The following is an 18,026-nucleotide window of genomic DNA, read 5'->3' as shown; positions in this document are numbered from 1 at the left end:
ATTTGATTTGTCAGACAATACGAAAAACTAGTGCAGTTAGACTCCAAACGGTGATATTATTACTGAAGTTAAGGCAGATAAATTCCAGTTTGACTCTCCAAAGAGCAATCAGTTTATCACATTATCTGCATAATTCTGCACTGAAACATACCTTAATTCCATATTTCATAATTTGTAGAAAGTGCAGTTTGATTCTAGACGACTCATTTCTGATGTAGCTTCTGTGTTTTTCAAAGTGTGATGAAATGGGACGTTTTCGTAAGATACTCATTTTATTATTTAATGCTGTTCATCGTAAAAATATGTAAAATGTTTACATTATATCTAATTCTTTGGTCAAAAATGTTGTCACAGTTTTAATCTCGTTCGCTGTTTGACTCATTACTACTAAATCAACCTCGTGACATTGTGGGATAACATCTACCTAGATTGTCAGATGACGTAACTAGTGATTACACGTAACACGAATAATTTGTTAAATAATGAGAAATCAACGCATTACGGTGCAGTAAAATTAAATACAGCAATTAAATTTGTTGTTCCCATAAATAAGTTAATATCACTACCAGTTTATCACTTTATAGGTAGGGCCTCCATTACGACATACAGACATCACCTGATCACGCGAACTGAAACCATAAGTAAACACTTTGCTAAAAAATTACTTCTGTACATTCGGGCTATCTTGACGTAAGGAATCAGTGAAACAGGCCCTCTTCCAAGATGCCTTTACACATTTGATATATACTTGTATATCTTCTATTATATGAAAGGTGGAATCATATTTTATAGTTAGGTATAGAATTTTGGAGACTTTCGATTCAACCACACTGTTGTACTTTTGTAGCTGTAGAGTGGGCTTATTCTGCGGACTTCGGTTTGATTCCCGGTGTTGAGTACTTGGTAAACAAGATCGGATAATGAGGTTTTTTCTGGGATTCTCTCAACTTCCTTCAACTTTACGACTGATTTTATTGTATTATCACACGTAATTTAATCTCTCCATTTCATATTATTTCACCTATGGTACGTGAACTTCGCTGATTTCAAATGGAAATAGCCAGTCAGATGTATAGTAGACGAGGTAAGACCTTCCTGTGACCCTATCATTCACCATGTCTGTATCGCCAGTTGGTATGGAGGAGGAAGATAAGTTTTCAGTCTGAGTTGAACATCCATGTTCCTAGATTCGTGTAATATTAACGCCGTCACCCCTCACGCTAAACTCTTTCTGATCGCCTAACCCTAACCTATCTCTTCTCGCACAACTCACATGCCAGGTCTCGCCTCCTGAACTATATTACTCTCTCTCTCTCTTTGTTTATGCGTGCGTGTGTATATGTGTGTGTCATGTTCAACACGTTCACGGTCATGATTCGTTGTCTTTCGGAAACTTCGAGATCGTTATCCGATCCCTTCTTCGAAGTTTTTAGTTTTGGTGTTCGTTATGGTGTGCATGAGTCATCTTTGTGCTATAAATCCACCTGTTAAAGTTTCCTAACCCCGTACTTCCCTCTCAAGTCTTTAGTACGAAAAATAGACCTATGTTCGCAGTGTCGAAAATTTTCGTCAAACTCCATAATAAAAGAAACTGCTGGTTTAAGACACTTATAATATACCACAATCCAACCATTATGACAATCTCAGTTCTCGCACTAATACGTTACAGCTCTTCTCTTTGTTGTGAGAGTAAATCTAGGCACACCTATGTGTCGCAGTATTGTGACTTATCTAATCTTTGTATAGTTTGGGAAACAGGATTCCTTTTCTCCTACGTTTCTTATACATAAGTGAGCAGACGTTATCTACTCGTAATAGTAAGTAAAGAGTTGAGATGCAGACTTGAATTCAAACATATATGAGTATAGACGTAGTATACACATAAGTTATACTCGCGAATTGTGTAAAAACTTACGATATCTTTTGAACTGTGCATACAGGAAGTGTTATATTGACCTTAGAGATTTCGCCACGAATGTATTGGAACTTTTCACGTGATAGCCCTACATGTTTTTAATGACACGGTTTGTGATATTACGATAGGTCATCAGTGCCAATGAGGTTAAAATACTACGATCGTGTTATATTATAAAGAATTATTGCAATTTGTTATTTAACTTTAGAACGGATTTCTTAAAACATATATAAATTCACGAAGTTCAAGCTATGATTTTCATGTTTATTTTTAAGTATGTATTTATTAAGAGAGAGAATATATTATAAAAAAAAAACAAAATGAACATTATATGCACATACGTATTTTAAGAATGTCGACAGAGATATACTCCAAAATAATGCCAAATTACAAATACAGAAAATAAAATGTCCAACATTCTCTGATTAGATTAGAGAATGAATTCTTTTTTTGCAGTTGATAATAGGCCGATAGACCTAACTCCATAAAACGCATGGTAAATCTCAAATTCTCTGAGAATTTACTGTTCATGCCTTCTAAAAGAGTTATTGCATGCACCTCTTCTCTAGTCTTCTATTCTTACATTGTCAAGCGTAATTTTTTTAGTAAACGGCTGACGTACAATACCACTCCCTTTCTAGTTTTCTTTTGCCTATCATAGAAACTTAAAACTTGATTAACCGTGGAGATTTTGCAGAGTTTCTTTGCATTTTATTTTTCAAGCTTTGCAATGATTTCGTTTCATTTGTAGACCTAATTGTGTAGGTGTATTCTAAATTAATCACAACAAAATTGGAATAACTTTTGGAATGCCACAGACTCTTCCAAATATTTTCAAATTTCTCTGAATACATTTGTATATTATACGAAATACAAAGAGAAAGTATTGTGGAATTGTAAGACAGAGAAGTTTGTTTCTGCACGAAAATACACGTTTATTGCACCCAAATACCAAGAAGGTGGTTTTTGGCATGTCTTGTGTGTACAGCGTTTTGTCCTGAAGCGTTGGACGAGTATCAGCGAGTGGAGGTGTATAACATGTAAAGGCGTTTACTGAAAAATAACAATATAAAAATAGCTACTTATTTCATTGTACAGTTATTCGAAGTTCATTTGGGTAACGAATTTAAAATGTACTACTTATATACTTACTTACTCACTTACTTACGGCTTTTGAGGAACTCGGAGGTTCTTTGCCCGCCATCGATCCCTATCCTGAGCAATATTAATCCAGTCCCTACCATCATATCCCACCTCCCTCAAATCCACTTTTATATTATCCTCCCATCTACGTCTCGGCCTCTTCAAAGGCCTTTTTCCCTCCGGCCTCCCAAATATTACTGTTCACATATTTAAGATGTGATGTCTGGTACACGCGAGTGCATTGATGGTCGGACGGTATAAACAAATGCTAGGGCCAATCTGCTGTCTGAGCGTCATCTCTGGAAAGTCTCCTTCATGTTCTCCCTTTTTAAATGAAAATTTTAGTAATTTGTAACTTAGGTCTATATGCACGTTTTGAATATTATTAAATATTAGGTCTACGGTAGAATAATAGGCGCTGAGGTAGTTCCCTTCGTACTCCGCGTACACACCTTGCATTTACGAATCTGTGACAGGTTAGGTTTGCTTAGTTTACACTTTTGTTATCCCTTACATATACGATAAACTGCAGCTCCACAAAAAAATCCCATATAAATTCTATGATTTTTCCTTCCCAAATCACCGCAACTACCTCAGGACTAGTTTCACCGAATATTATATATGTAGGCCTATGATAATATAAGCTGAAAGCTCTATATTTACTCACTTTACATATAGATTTGTCTTTATCTTTTACAGGTACTAGCTTAATTGCATTTCACGGGATCAGAATGACAAGGTTCTATCTAGTATTTAGTCAATTTTACAGGAGAGCATTTTGAAAGTTTGGTTGTTAATAAAATCAAAGCAGATAAAGTTTTTAAAAACATTTCTGGACTTTTAGATAGTTAAAGTCATTATTTAACATGTATTGAACGTAAAATGTTCATAATTACGCTGAAATGAGATAAAAATCAAATGATTGTTCTCAAATGGAACCTTGTGTTTCCAAACTAATTTTTATAGTTTCATTACAGTCATAGAACAAAAGAGATCAGGATATTTTTTTACATAGTTACATTCACTGTTAACGTCTTTTTTCTTAAATTCATTTCAATATAGGGTAAGATAATGAAAAGGAAAGCAATCATTTTTAACTTTGTATCCGTACAAAAATTTTACTAGTTTGATCAAGTTATCACTTTGAAAACATAATACAGAAATACAACAGAGTAAGGATTAATAAGTTCAATTTTAACCACTATTTTTCCAAGGTGATAAACTCTTTCAACATTAAATCTTTTGCATTCAGTACAATATAGCATTGCTTCTAAACAAACATAATATTTATATCATATTTTGTTTTTTTAATGCTTTATAGCATTAATATTAACATAAAAAACCTGTTAGAGCATTTTCTTCTTAATGCTGGATAATATTTCCTTATCCATATTTATATCGTGCAATTATATAAATACCATCACATAACAATCAAAATTCATTAACGGTACTGAATGATAAATTTCATACTTCACCATGACGTATTATTTTAAAAGCGTAATGTTGATTACGTTGGTTTACCTGATTCAAGAAGAAACATACAAATATAATCTTGTAACTCTCATGAAAGAACTCGGTGCGTAATTAGAACCTTTTCAAACTGACTTTATTACGAACAGTAATTGAGATATCAACATTACGAACAGTAATTGAGATATCAACATATAATTAATTTGCTAAATACCTGGGAAGTAGCAGTATTCAATGCAACAAAAATCTCAATTTTGCTAAAAAATGTCAGATAGAACCTTGTCATTCTGAGCCCGCTATTTGATGATACGAGCTAACATGATTTACATCAGTCTAGCGCGGGATTGTAGATAAACGTTATTCAGCGTTAAACAAGTCTAAATACTTTTTTTTTTCTCACCGTGTGTAATGGAAAAGTAAGAATGGGCAGATAAGGAGTCGCGGGCACATCATAACCTTACGGCAGAGGTCGTGGTAACTGAAGCAGTACTCAATACATTCGCGACGGTCACTGGCCGCTGAAAGTGATAATAGAGCTGCGATAAACGTCACAGCAGGCAAAGACGAGGCAAACAGCTGACTGTGATTAGGCGTAATTATCGCTTTTACGTCTCCTCGTTGTGAATTTTACCTTCCCCATTATGCGGAACGGAGGAAGTGTCTCTCGTAAAGGAAGCTGTTATGCACGATAACTACCCAGGGCTCTCCTATTGTCATTAGAGCCGTTATCCGCAGGAGCGAAATGAAAATGACTGCGTATGTCAGCAGCAGTGCGTGATTGGAATAAGATGTCTGGCTGGGTGAATGGACACTAGAGTGCTTTACACAGGATGATCAGCTGCTAAGTAGCTTGTTTGCTTTGTAGTGATTCTCAAAATTTTGTTTTCACTTTTCTATAGAAACGCTTGTAAACTGGGCATCGATATAAATGTGCTTAAGTTAAAATCCTCTAGAATACTCTATATATCAGTAGTATTAATTTTTTTTTTCTAGCGTACCCCCAAAATACAGAGTGGATCCGTTTGGGTATGGATAAAATAAAAACACCCTGAAACATTTACTCCTGAACTTTATTTGTTGAAACTTTGTGCATACAACACTGAAAAATAGGAGATTCCTCAGAACTCAACATGATCCCCATTGCACACCCTGCACAACTCATAACGGTGATGCAATTCAGCCCATATCCGTTGTAACATAAAAGGGGTGATTTGTTGAAAAACTTGAGTAATTTTTACTCTCATTCCTGGGTTTTCTGTGAATAAACACTGTCTTTAACAAAACCCCACACGAAGAAGTCAGGAGGTATTAGATCTGGGGAGTTTGGGGGCCAAGTCAAGAGATAGCTGCTTCTCGTACTGAGTTTCGCCTGCGACCTCCTGCATGTTTTTTTTTTTAGCTCAGAACCTGTTTTTACAAATGTTCGATACCACAACAGTATGGAATCGTATTTGGATAAAATACGCATACCATACTCACGTCGAAATTCCCATTGAACTCTTTTAACACTCAAATTTAGCATACCAAAGAACAGGTTGTGCCCGCTGTTGATTTGTAGTAGCCATTTTAATCAACTACGATTTTCATTTGTCCTTTCAGATTATGCATTGTTGATTGTCATATATGGAAACTCCCATCTTTTAATCATAATATAACCAGCAAGAAAATTGTCCTACTATCATAATAGCCTTATAATAATAAATTAATATTATCCATACCCAAACGGATCAGACTGTATATTTGTACCCCGAAACTGCATTGCAATCATATAACTTAAGAATTAACAAAAGATTATGATTGATGTTGTAGTAAAATAAATTATTATTATTATTATTATTATTATTATTATTATTATTATTATTATTGTTATTAGTCTTGTAGGAAGGAAGTACCCAGAAAATATCCGTAAATCTTGAAAGGAAACCTAGGCTGATCTCCTTCGGGTTAAAACTGGAGGAATATGTACTAAAATAGAAGTCTACAGAATGATTCAAACCTACGCTACCTGTATTCTTACGGACTGGCAGCGCGTTGAGTTTTCCCGATTTGTCGTTTCCTGGCTCAGGACACAATACGTGGATTTTCCTTTATTGTTTGCACTAAGCTAGTGACACAATATAATCCTCCTGGTACTTTGTATTCTTCATCTTCGTTAATGATTTGTCTCAACCGTAGTGAGAAACGTGGCGAGAAACACGTTTTCTATAAAAAAAAAAAAAAAAACGCCCGAATCGTAGGCACAACTCGTACGTCGTTTCAGCGAAGAATATACGCTGTTTTATTGTGCGAGTATGATTGAAAATACTGCAGTTCAGAAAACTCACTAACAGAGATTGACATTGCAAAGTGTCAGCAGAATTGTGTCGGTTTAGTGAAAACAATAATTAACAGGAAAACTCAACGCACTGACCGTCAGAAATTAACTTCATAGTTCGTTAAGCATGCCGGTAACTTAGATTTGACTCACTTTGTATAACAAAGACGAGGAAGGTACAGATTCTTGGCTTAACTTTATTTGGAAGGACAATGAAACCGGGAGCCACTCTTGCATTATGGATTTGCGGTACTAACGGAAACTTTGCCTATGAGTGAATATTAGGACAGATTCCGCTAATTTCGTGATACTAAGATTTTGGTGCAAAAATAAGGTTCAAATTAAAAATAAATGGTTTTTAATGTACGTACATTAGCCTATTAGATTTCAGGAAGTTACATGTAAGCATTTTTACCTCAAATTAGTACAATAATTACCAGTAAGCAATACATATAAACAAAAAAAAAATACAATTCTAGGAGGATTGGTATAATTTCGTGATAGTACAAGGGTATTTTCGTGATAGTCCTTAAATTCAAATTATTTAGACATATTCAGTCAAATTTTAAATTCCTCAGTCAGATTCATACCTACAACCCAAACAATTAAAGTTCTTTCGGTATTTTGAAAGGCTTCACATGTTTCATGAAACAACTGATCACAACTGACGCACTGAATCCATCTTTCACCATGCTTGTCGTCCTCGAAATTTCCTGAACAAGATCGCAACAAATCATTAGGCTTTTCTTGAAGCACAGATCTTCTTTGTTAGGGCCCTGAAGATGATGCTGTTTCGTTGTCGACTTCAACTCGAAAGGTTGAAAACATCATTCTCCTTGACTGCTGCTTTGGTCCCTTATGGTCCTCGTCGAACTTGCCAAGGAAAAGGCGAGGTTTCTCTGCAGCAGTTTTCCTTTGTTTAAGTATTGCCTCTTAAATACCATTTATATTCTATTTCTTTCCACATTTGATCCTAATTTGCCATTGCAACATGCATGTTATATACAATATATCACAGTTGCTATGAATACACACACAAATATTGCATGTTTCATGCATTTAATATTTATTCCACCAGAGTGTGGTGTTATAGCGTAAGAAAAATTTAAAGAGAAAAAAAATGACTTCGTGGAATGAGGAAACGCTAAGAAGATAACCTCCAAAGATAAGGCTCTGTTACATAATCAGTGCATTGATAAGTTATTTGACACCAAGAGGTATACAGTGTCAGTACTTACCATTGAAAACAATTTGGACCGCGAAACACGGCAAAAAAACTCTTCATTTAACAAAGGAAGTCGGATGGTGTATTCACTTATTAATTCAAAGCTATAGATCTCGCAACTCTTCAAGTAATTTCCAAAAAATCCGCTCACGTCACTGCAAGAGCGCAGTGAACAAAATCTGTTATAGTACATCTTCTGCCATTTATAGTATACCATCAAAATTACATTTGTTGCTGTTATATAATTTCGTGGTAAATTTAAAAAGAAATATCACCAAATTAGCCGTGTCACGAAATCAGCAGTTTGTTCTATTTAAAAACCACACACACCTTTACATACACATGTCAGTATTTGAATATGTGTTGGTTGTTGTGTGACATTCTTTGTTACTTTATGTAGAGATTCGACGTCATACGGACCCCACGTAATGGGAGTATTCTGAGTGACCTCGAATTACGTATGTATTATGAAAAGCTCGATAGCGTAAGGTAGAAGACAAGCAACAAACTAGTATGACTAAAATATAGGTTATCGCAGTGTTTTACTTTCTTATCTGCCGTAGTGGAATTTTAAGTTTTTTTTTAATCGTATGAATTTATATTATGTGTATTTTTTCATTTACCTGAACTAAAATTCCAGAACTAATTGACATTATATCCGTACAGTGACCGGAAATGTCGGTCATGACTAAAACGCGTCTCTGAATGGACACATTTGCTTTGATATCATCTATCGTAATGGAATGTTGTTGTAATTCTGACATCGCAATTTACACACAAATATGCTAGTGGCGTTCTATTTCCTAACACGGTTTTAAAATTGAAGTTTTATTTGTATTTCGTAACCCTGAAGATAAATAAATTTAAGTCTTAGCTGTAGAACCATATACCCCGCCTTGATTTATATATGAAAATACAATTTAAAAATCGTCTGATTCTTGGTTTAAAATGGAGAGCATGGAAAAAGCTCTTGTCCCCTCAAATTTATACGCTGCCTATATCACAATGGAACACGTTAAACTGCAGTTTGTATGTCACTATTACTTGCATCTTTAGCGTCGTATGTGCACGCATTATACTGTACGTATATAAAAATGATAAATTAATATAATCTGTGAACTGTTACACAAATATCAAATACCAGATGTTTATTAATCGTCTGTTTATTTTGCCTAAAATTGTTCTTTTTTTTTCCGTCGTTATATTGACAGTTGCGGATTTGCCTTCACATTGAATATCTTTGTAATAGTATTTTTCACGCCATCAGTTTAATATAATTTAGGAACTACTGCATTGGAGTAAGTAAATATCGATTTAATGGTTTTAGTCTGACTTCAGTAATTACTCAGACGTCACAAGGCCTCGACTTGTTATGATATGACTTTTCCGTCAACAATTACGTATTTCATTTGCATCTATGTTTTTATGTTCGGAATATTAACCGGAAATCCAACAGTGGCGAGGAGGAAACCAAAACTCTAACTTCCTTCGGCGGGCTGCGGTTTCATAAAAAAGCAGTCGCCAGTTGTGAACATGAAATATGGTAAAAAGTTGAACCACGATTCGGTACGACGTCATGTTCAACAAGTGGTACCGGCGCAACCTTGGGAAAACGGACTGCGACATCGATTCTCGAACAGGTCAATGAAGTCGGTGTTGTTGGAGGCTGTTCTTCCGCCATATTCGTATTAGATTTTGGGAGTTGTCGCGACAGGCTGAGAGTCATTGGAGCGATGGAGTCGGATAGATCCGGAATGAAATGTGATGCTGGGGGATCAGTGCTGGACCTGCCAGAGCAGCTGGTGCAGAGAGTGCCTCGCTGCCTCATTGTGTTGGCGGAGAAACTCAAACCACAAGTGACAGTGACCAACCTTGGCATTGTTATCATCCTCAGCAGCTTCGCGTTACCGCAAGCGATGACTTACATGCTGTTTTATCCGATTTTCAGACTCGTCTTCGGGACACTCTACCCAGCTTATGCCTCCTACAAAGCCGTACGAACGAAAAATGTGAAGGAATACGTAAGTACATTTTTATTTAATTAGATTAAGAGAAAAAGGGCCCGTCTCTAGTCATATATTTGTATTCGATGCTGTTGGTTGAGGAGGAATTTGCAAAATGACATCTTATTCCGTTGTCTTTGCTCCAAAAAATAATAATTAAAATTGATTTATGAAAATCTGTTGATTTCTCAACACACATGATTTTTTTTTTCAGAATATTGTGTCCATTATAGGCCTATTGAACAGATTTACAATTTAACTATATTGAACTTTTTTCACAAAAATCGTTTATAAGTATAAAGATAATAGAAACATTTCATAATATTAGGTGAAATATGTTACCTCTTTCACTTGAACCAAAATACAATACAATATCTGGAAAAATTGTTTAATAAAATAAATCCAGAATTAAGTAACCTTAGTAGTATTTTCAGTAAGAGAATTGAATATACATTTCTTTAACTGCCTAGTATTTAACTTTTTCCTATAAAATATTTCTTTCTTCCTTTTTTTCGACTAGTGTTTGTTTTAGTTTCTATTTGCAATCATTTTAATTATCATTCAACTTCTAGTATTACACGAAGCACGAACACTTGCTTTTTGGTTGAAAACTGTATGTTTTTAATGTGTGTTAAGTAATTTATAATTTCAATTTCAATAAATTCGGTTTCTCTTAAGAAAAAAAAACTTAACGCGGTTTTAAATGTTTGAAATTCATGACAATTGAATGTACATTAATATTCGTCGGACCTATATGTAATCTACACATAATTAAGTAGAAAAGCAGAAGCCGATGCCAAATTGTCTGAAAATTATTTGTTATTTGAGTAATAATGAAGTTAGGTACAAAATATAAAGAGAGAGAAGAAAAATGAGATTGGAAGGAAACGGAAACCTTACCAATGTTTTAAAAGATTTTAATAGTCTTATTAAGATTATTTTGGTAGGAATTTTGACTTTAAAAATAAGAGACTGGGCCCCTTTTCTTGCAGACAATTCAGTTTTTAAATTAAAGATATGTACTGTACGTTCAGTAAATAATCTTGTGTAACATCGCCAGTGTTGTTATAAGTTTTAAGTGTCAATAATTCTAGAACTAGGTACATGGACAACGGTAATAAAAAGCAAACGACGCTGTCTGGATTCTTCTATGTATGTATAATTGAGTATGTTATACAAATAATGTACAGTATATATGTGCTTTACTGCTATGCTGTTTAATTCCTATGTGTTAGCTGTTCAAAACTGAAACGCATTGTTACCAACTAGTTTCACAATAGAAATAGAATTTCTTTGTCCCTCTTCTATCTCTGCCGACGTTAATACAGGATCGTCGATGCACAATGCTTTTGTGTATTAAATAATAGGAACCTTGGCCTCCAAAGAGGATCGTCGTATGATAGTGATGCGTGTGTCATTGCGTGTGCTTGGGCTTGTATGGTTTCTTTTCACTGCTGTTTTTAATATAAAGAAACTTGAGAGTGAAATTTATTCAAAAAAGTTTGCGTTTTTCTCTTAAGAAAAATGCATCTAGAGACGAATCAAGTGAAATTTAAGGCAGGTGTTTTTGTAGTCATCTCGTATCCCTTGCAACAGTTCACCAATTCTCCGTTGTTTCATCCAAAGACGATACACCTATAGTGTACCGTTTCATCACGTTGATTCGACCTTGCCAAACAGCAGAAATATTGTTACGCACATAGTAGGATTTATTTATTTAAACCTTCGTCTTTTATAAAAAATGTATATTGTGTTCATATTGAAGGTATCAGATGATGGACGACTTAGTCGGCCTCGGTAGCGTAATTGCTATATAGAGCTGGCCTTCTGTGCTTGAGGTTGCGGGTTCGATCCCGGCCCAGGTCGATGGAATTTAAGTGTGTTTAAATGCGACAGGCTCATGTCAGTAGATTTACTGGCATGTAAAAGAACTCATGCGGGACAAAATTCCGGCACACCGGGGACGCTGATATAATCTCTGCAGTTGCGAGCGTCGTTAAATAAACCATAATTTAAATTTTAGACGACTTAAGATGTATGGATCATATGCGGAGACTAAGAGGAAGGCAGAAAATAGGAAAAATTGAAGAATGCTGGGTTTACCGTGAAAGACCTGTCATTGCAGAACATTATATATCTTTCAAGCGTCTTTTCCCTTTGGACTCAGTTACGCATAAAATATAATTGAATGACATTTGTTTTTGTACAATTTTAAGACATGTTTTGTAGTTACCTTTTATATGTTTGTGTATTATACCTCAGATGTTTTCATTTGGGTATCTTAAAGTACTATTGTCAGTGCATTTCGAACTTGCGGATCATTGGACTGCATTTGCCACGTGTGCTTACCACCAATCCTAGACCATTCTCCTCAACTGAAGTCAGCTGTGACAGTCGGGATTACCAATGTTTCAGTTCACAGTTCAGTTCAGTGACTCGTGCGTGATTTGTACATTTGTGCGTGACCTTGATCCGCTATTTCGAAATGCACTGGGTACAGTGTACTTTTCATACATTCAGTCTTATCTCTTCATGTCTGTTATAAGCAAATTATATCTTTCTAGCTATGAATGTATTGGAATTTACGTAACAAGACCTGATAATGGCAAAGACGAAATACTGATAAAGGCGAAAAGCTGTGAGACACTTCGTCACAATCATCTTGTTTTCTGAGAGAAACCAAGATGTTCGAATCAGAGCAACTACGAGTAAATTGTCTGTTACATATTAATGTCCTCATTACGTCTTTGTTTTTTTTTTCTATTTTTTATTTCGTGGTTTGGGCACTCTATCTCAAAGGTCTCTCCATATTTTTCTGAATCTTTCCACGTCTGAGTATTTTAGGTTGTAATTAGTTATCTTTCCATCCCCTCTTCATAATTACTAGTTACTTTTCTCTTGGATAAGGCAGGGTTTCATTTCACAAAGAAACACACGTGATATTGATAATGAATTCTTTAAATTGTAATAGTAATGGGCGCAATAATAAATTCTGTGGAAAGTGACAGCACAGACAGTCCTAAAATTTTATAAAATTATTGCTGTTTTTGTGTTGTTGACACATGATAATGAGCTCTTCACTGTGACAGAAATGAAGGAGCAGAGACGGTTGTTATGCTGAGTTCTTCTGGATCTCCTGGAATTTTTTTTTTTCTGTTTTTCTTGGAAGGAAATTGATCAAATACATAAAAACCTGCAGATGTCTGTAAGGAAATACTTTCGGCTTGTTATCGAAATTCAGTGGCCAAAGGTTATACATATTTAGGGATCCTAATTTATAGTGAAATGAGATGTTCTGTGTCGGTGCTATAAACAGGTGTAAACTAGTGAATGTTTCGGTAAATTACCATCATCAACGATCATGGATTGGCCTCTTGGACTGATACACTTCAGATTGAAAGTTGGTGCCTCCATCCCTTCTTTGGCCGTCCAAGATCTCTCTTCCCAAGAGGTCTATAATTAAATTATTCTTTGGTTAGTGTCTGGATAGACATCTGTAAGACGTGCTCATACGAATTTCTGTAATTCTTAATGGTTTTATTGATGCCTGTGATGTTCAATTTTCTTCTGATATCTTCATCCCGTTTATGGTCGTAGATGGTATGACCAGTCAATAGTCTTACGACCTCATTTCGGCAGCTACTAAGTTAAGTGGCCTAATTTTTCACGAAATTTAAGCCACTATGGTATAATGAAACATCACAATTTTAATTTAAAACTGACCTAAAAAATGCGATTTTGTATGTAAATACAACAAAATAAAGAGGGCTGTTCAATAATGAATGGTCATGATTGTTTGTGACATCATACCTTTTTTTATGCTCCAAATTTTGGTAGTCTGTCAAAATAGATTTCATTGATTATAATGCACTTGACACAGCTTTTCTGGCAGTCTTCCAAGACATGCTGAAAACCATTTTTTATAGGTTCAGAATCGCCTTGTTCCGAAGACTGAAATTGCATCCCAAAATAGCGTTTCTTCAACTTTGGAAACAGAAAATGACAATCACATGGTGTGCAAAGTCCGGACTGTATGAAGCATAAAGAATACATTTCACGTTTATTTTCGTGATGCTCTGTGTCAAAAGTGGAGCCGTGCATTATCATGATGCAGCATCCACTTCAATGCATTGAGATGTGATGGTTTTCGCCTAACATGATCCTATAATTCTGTAATGTTGTGTTCGCAGTTGTGTCTGCTGCAGATTTTTCTTGGAGCCCTCTATCAGGGACAAGATTCTTTTACATACCTTAAATCCACGACATGGAAATTCCAGCTTTAGTTCCTTCCTGGAGGCAACCATGTTAAAGACTTGTTAACCCTTAAATTCGATCGCTCTGGTCCGGGTTTCAATCCGCGAACCTCTGAAGAAACGACTAGAATAGTAAACGATAAAGATATCTTGTTTCACTCTAAAAATCTTATTCGCCATATTTCGTGATTTCAACTGAAGAAATTATCTGAAACACTAAAATTAATTAATTAATTTATTTATTTATTTATTTATTCATTCATTGATTTATTGTTTTATTCATTTATTCATTTATTGATTTATTCATTTATTGATTTATTGATTTATTCATTTATTGATTTATTCATTTATTGATTTATTCATTTATTGATTTATTCATTTATTCATTCATTTATTTATTTATTTATTTACTTATTTATTTACACTTGAGCTACATTAGGCATTGCAGCCCGAAAGAGCAGAAGCTCGTGCTCGGGCGCAGTTCACATCAGTTATACAAAATATATCACAAAATTAAGAGAGTTCATTGAGCACAATAACATTAATAAATGGTAAAATACATACAGCATGTAATAATAGGGTCTATATACAAATAGAAAATACAAAAGTACATGAATATTAGAGTCAATTTTTAACTCGGTTAGCTTAAACAATTAAATAATTAATCTGATTTGTTTCTTAAATCTATGTGTGTTAATTGTACTTAGCTCAGGGTAAGCTCTAATTAATCTATTATATATTTTGAGTCAAAAATTCATGCTGTGTTTTAATCCAGCAGCTGTGTGGCATTTGGGAGTATTTAGAAAGAAACTGTAATTTTGTCTCGTATGGTATTCATGAGGATCAAATTTAAATTTATTTGATTTTTATGGAAGTAAATCAGCAATGCTTGTTAATAAATTTGTTCTAGATTTGATACACCAAATTCCTGAAAAATTAATTTTGTTGGGTAATCAAAAGGTTTATATAGACAAATTTTGATCATTCTTTTTTGGAGCAAATTTAAAGGATGTAATTTTGTCTCGTATGGTATTCATGAGGATCAAATTTAAATTTATTTGATTTTTATGGAAGTAAATCAGCAATGCTTGTTAATAAATTTGTTCTAGATTTGATACACCAAATTCCTGAAAAATTAATTTTGTTGGGTAATCAAAAGGTTTATATAGACAAATTTTGATCATTCTTTTTTGGAGCAAATTTAAAGGATGTAATTTTGTCTCGTATGGTATTCATGAGGATCAAATTTAAATTTATTTGATTTTTATGGAAGTAAATCAGCAATGCTTGTTAATAAATTTGTTCTAGATTTGATACACCAAATTCCTGAAAAATTAATTTTGTTGGGTAATCAAAAGGTTTATATAGACAAATTTTGATCATTCTTTTTTGGAGCAAATTTAAAGGATGGAGAGTCGATTTGCCATTCCTCCCCAACCTAATATACCATACTGAATCAATGAAAATAAAGTACAAAAATGTTCTTTCAAAAATTTCACGCATATCGTTAATACCAAAAATTAAGGTCTGATGCTCCCAACGAAGAGCTCAGGGAAATGAGGCTGTAGTAAAAGATCGTAGTAAATGGTGTTATGTCAGCCACGCATTATACAAGCCAGAAAACGAAGTGACAGTTAAGGCACTGGACTGGAATCCCCAAGGTAGCAGACGTAAGCTGCGCCACACAGGCGCTGTAGAGAGAAAACCAAGGGAAGCTGGAAAGATGTGGTTAGGAATCAAGACATCAGCGAGGGACCGGGTGCGATGAGAGAGTTTTATAGGTGGTTTTGTTCCTTCATGGAATAACAGAGATTAAATACTCTGGGACCTCTGTTCTGCGTGACATTTCAGTTCTCGTGTGCTTAAGTCTTATAGTGTATCATATTAAATTTAGTTTACTTAATTAGCTATTACAAGAAATAACGCGGGTCCTAGTCATGATGCCTTAAATGACAACGCTACGGCGCGGGACTTTAGTAGCAGAGTAAGAAAATTCGTCTCCAAATTGTTACAGATATGAAATGGTTGTTGAGGCTTTATCTAAGTTACGAATGCGCGAAACTTGGTAAACAGGGTTAGGATTATGCAAGTCTAGTTTTTCAGGTAAAGCTCCTTGTGAAGCAGACTTGAATAATTTCAATGGAAAGATTGTTCCGTGGCCGAGTATCGATCCCGGGACCTCTGGTTGAACGTACCCAGCGCTCTACCAACTGAGCTATCCAGGAACTTCACCCGACACCATCTCAATTTTTCCCTTTTATACACAACTCGAGTGGGCTGACGAAACGCCAGAGATCCACATCGAGTGTACACAAACTCTGTGTGACTTGGAATTGTGGTTTTCTGTTAAAGTACCTACAGTAACGTCTAATTTTTCAGGTAAAGCTCCCTGTGAAGCAGACTTGAATAATTTCAAGGGCAAATTGTTCCGGGATCGAGCCATTAAATAGCCTATCATGAAATGGGTTTACAATAGTAAGTAAATAAAAAAATGTCCAAATATAATAAAACGATTTCCAATACAAAAAGTCTTCTTCTTCTTCTTCTTCTTCTTCTCATCCTCCTCCCATCAGGTGATTTAACCTGTTCGTGTTGACAACGTCTAGCCATCTTTTCCTTGTGGTCCTTACGTCCTTTTCTTCCATGTGGTTTATATGAAAGTATTTGTTTGGGGATTCTTCCTTCAGGCATTCTTTCTCTATGACAACCATTCGTTTTTCTATTGTTCTATTTTGTCATTCAGTGATGTAATCTGTAGTTCATTCATTGTATCTTCATTCCTAATTCTGTCCTGTGTAGGCTGCATCCTTTCACGTATCTAAGGAATTTAATTGCATTCGCTTGAATTCTACTCACATTCTTTTTTTATTGGTATCCAATTTCGGATCCATATAAAACAGGATGCTTCACAAGGATTTACCGTCTCTTACGGAGCTTATTTCCGAAGACATTCTGAGCAAAAAATGTCATATAAACATTTGTCCTATTCTCGATACTTACACTAATTTGAAGTTGTTCGTAAAATATTATTCTTGAGTTTTAAGGGTAAAAAAATATTACAGATAAAGAATGAACTATTCAGGAGTATAATTTCTTTAGTTAGCCAATATTCTGAAGTTAAAAATGTGTTGTGAATCTCGTAGTTGCTTCGTACAGATTTTTTTTTCTCTCGACTTTAGGTACAAAATTACATACCTTCACGCATTTATGACAACAATTGTTACAAATTACGCCACTCTTGTAAATTCTTTAAGACTGTAGGCTACATTAGAATGCATAATTAAACTGTAAAGAATCAAGTTTCTAAGGTATGATTTGTAACAATAATTTTTGTGATCATTGCGTAAGAATGATGCAATTTGTAGTTAAAAATTAAAAAACAAAATCTGAGCAAAGCAATCAACAACACATGTTTAGCTTCAGAACACAAGCCAATTAAAAAATGACACTTCTGAATAGTTTATTCTCTATTTGTAATACTTTTTTACCCTTAAAACTAAAAAAATAATAATAATAAAAAATAAAAGGGTATTTTACTAACAACTTCAAATTAATGTAACTCTGAAAATATTGAGATTAGGACAAATGTTTATATGACATTTTTTGCTCAGAATGTGTTCGGAAATAAGCTCCGTAAGTGACGGTAAATCCTCGTGAATCACTCTGTATAGTAGGAAGAGTCATAACCTTATAGAATTTTATC

At 34.7% G+C, this 18,026-nt stretch overlaps 1 protein-coding gene across 8 annotated transcripts in view; it reads left to right on the top strand.

Annotated features, from left to right (window-relative positions):
- The window catches only part of LOC138696589 (uncharacterized), a 156,591-nt gene that overhangs the window by 39,332 nt on the left and 99,233 nt on the right, over window positions 1-18,026 (top strand). For 4 of the 8 annotated variants that reach the window (XM_069821737.1, XM_069821731.1, XM_069821734.1 and 1 more), the window contains exon 2: window positions 9,524-10,088. In XM_069821737.1, coding sequence (XP_069677838.1) covers window positions 9,801-10,088 — 288 coding nt within the window. In that variant the 5' untranslated portion in view covers window positions 9,524-9,800. Of the gene's footprint in view, window positions 1-5,660; window positions 10,089-18,026 lie in introns of those variants that run through there. The other 4 variants (XM_069821738.1, XM_069821739.1, XM_069821732.1 and 1 more) reach the window with 3 other exon arrangements.

The sequence above is a fragment of the Periplaneta americana genome, chromosome 3 (genome assembly GCF_040183065.1).
Source record: "Periplaneta americana isolate PAMFEO1 chromosome 3, P.americana_PAMFEO1_priV1, whole genome shotgun sequence".
Taxonomy (NCBI): domain Eukaryota; kingdom Metazoa; phylum Arthropoda; class Insecta; order Blattodea; family Blattidae; genus Periplaneta; species Periplaneta americana.
This window is presented reverse-complemented; position numbering and strand designations above follow the sequence as displayed.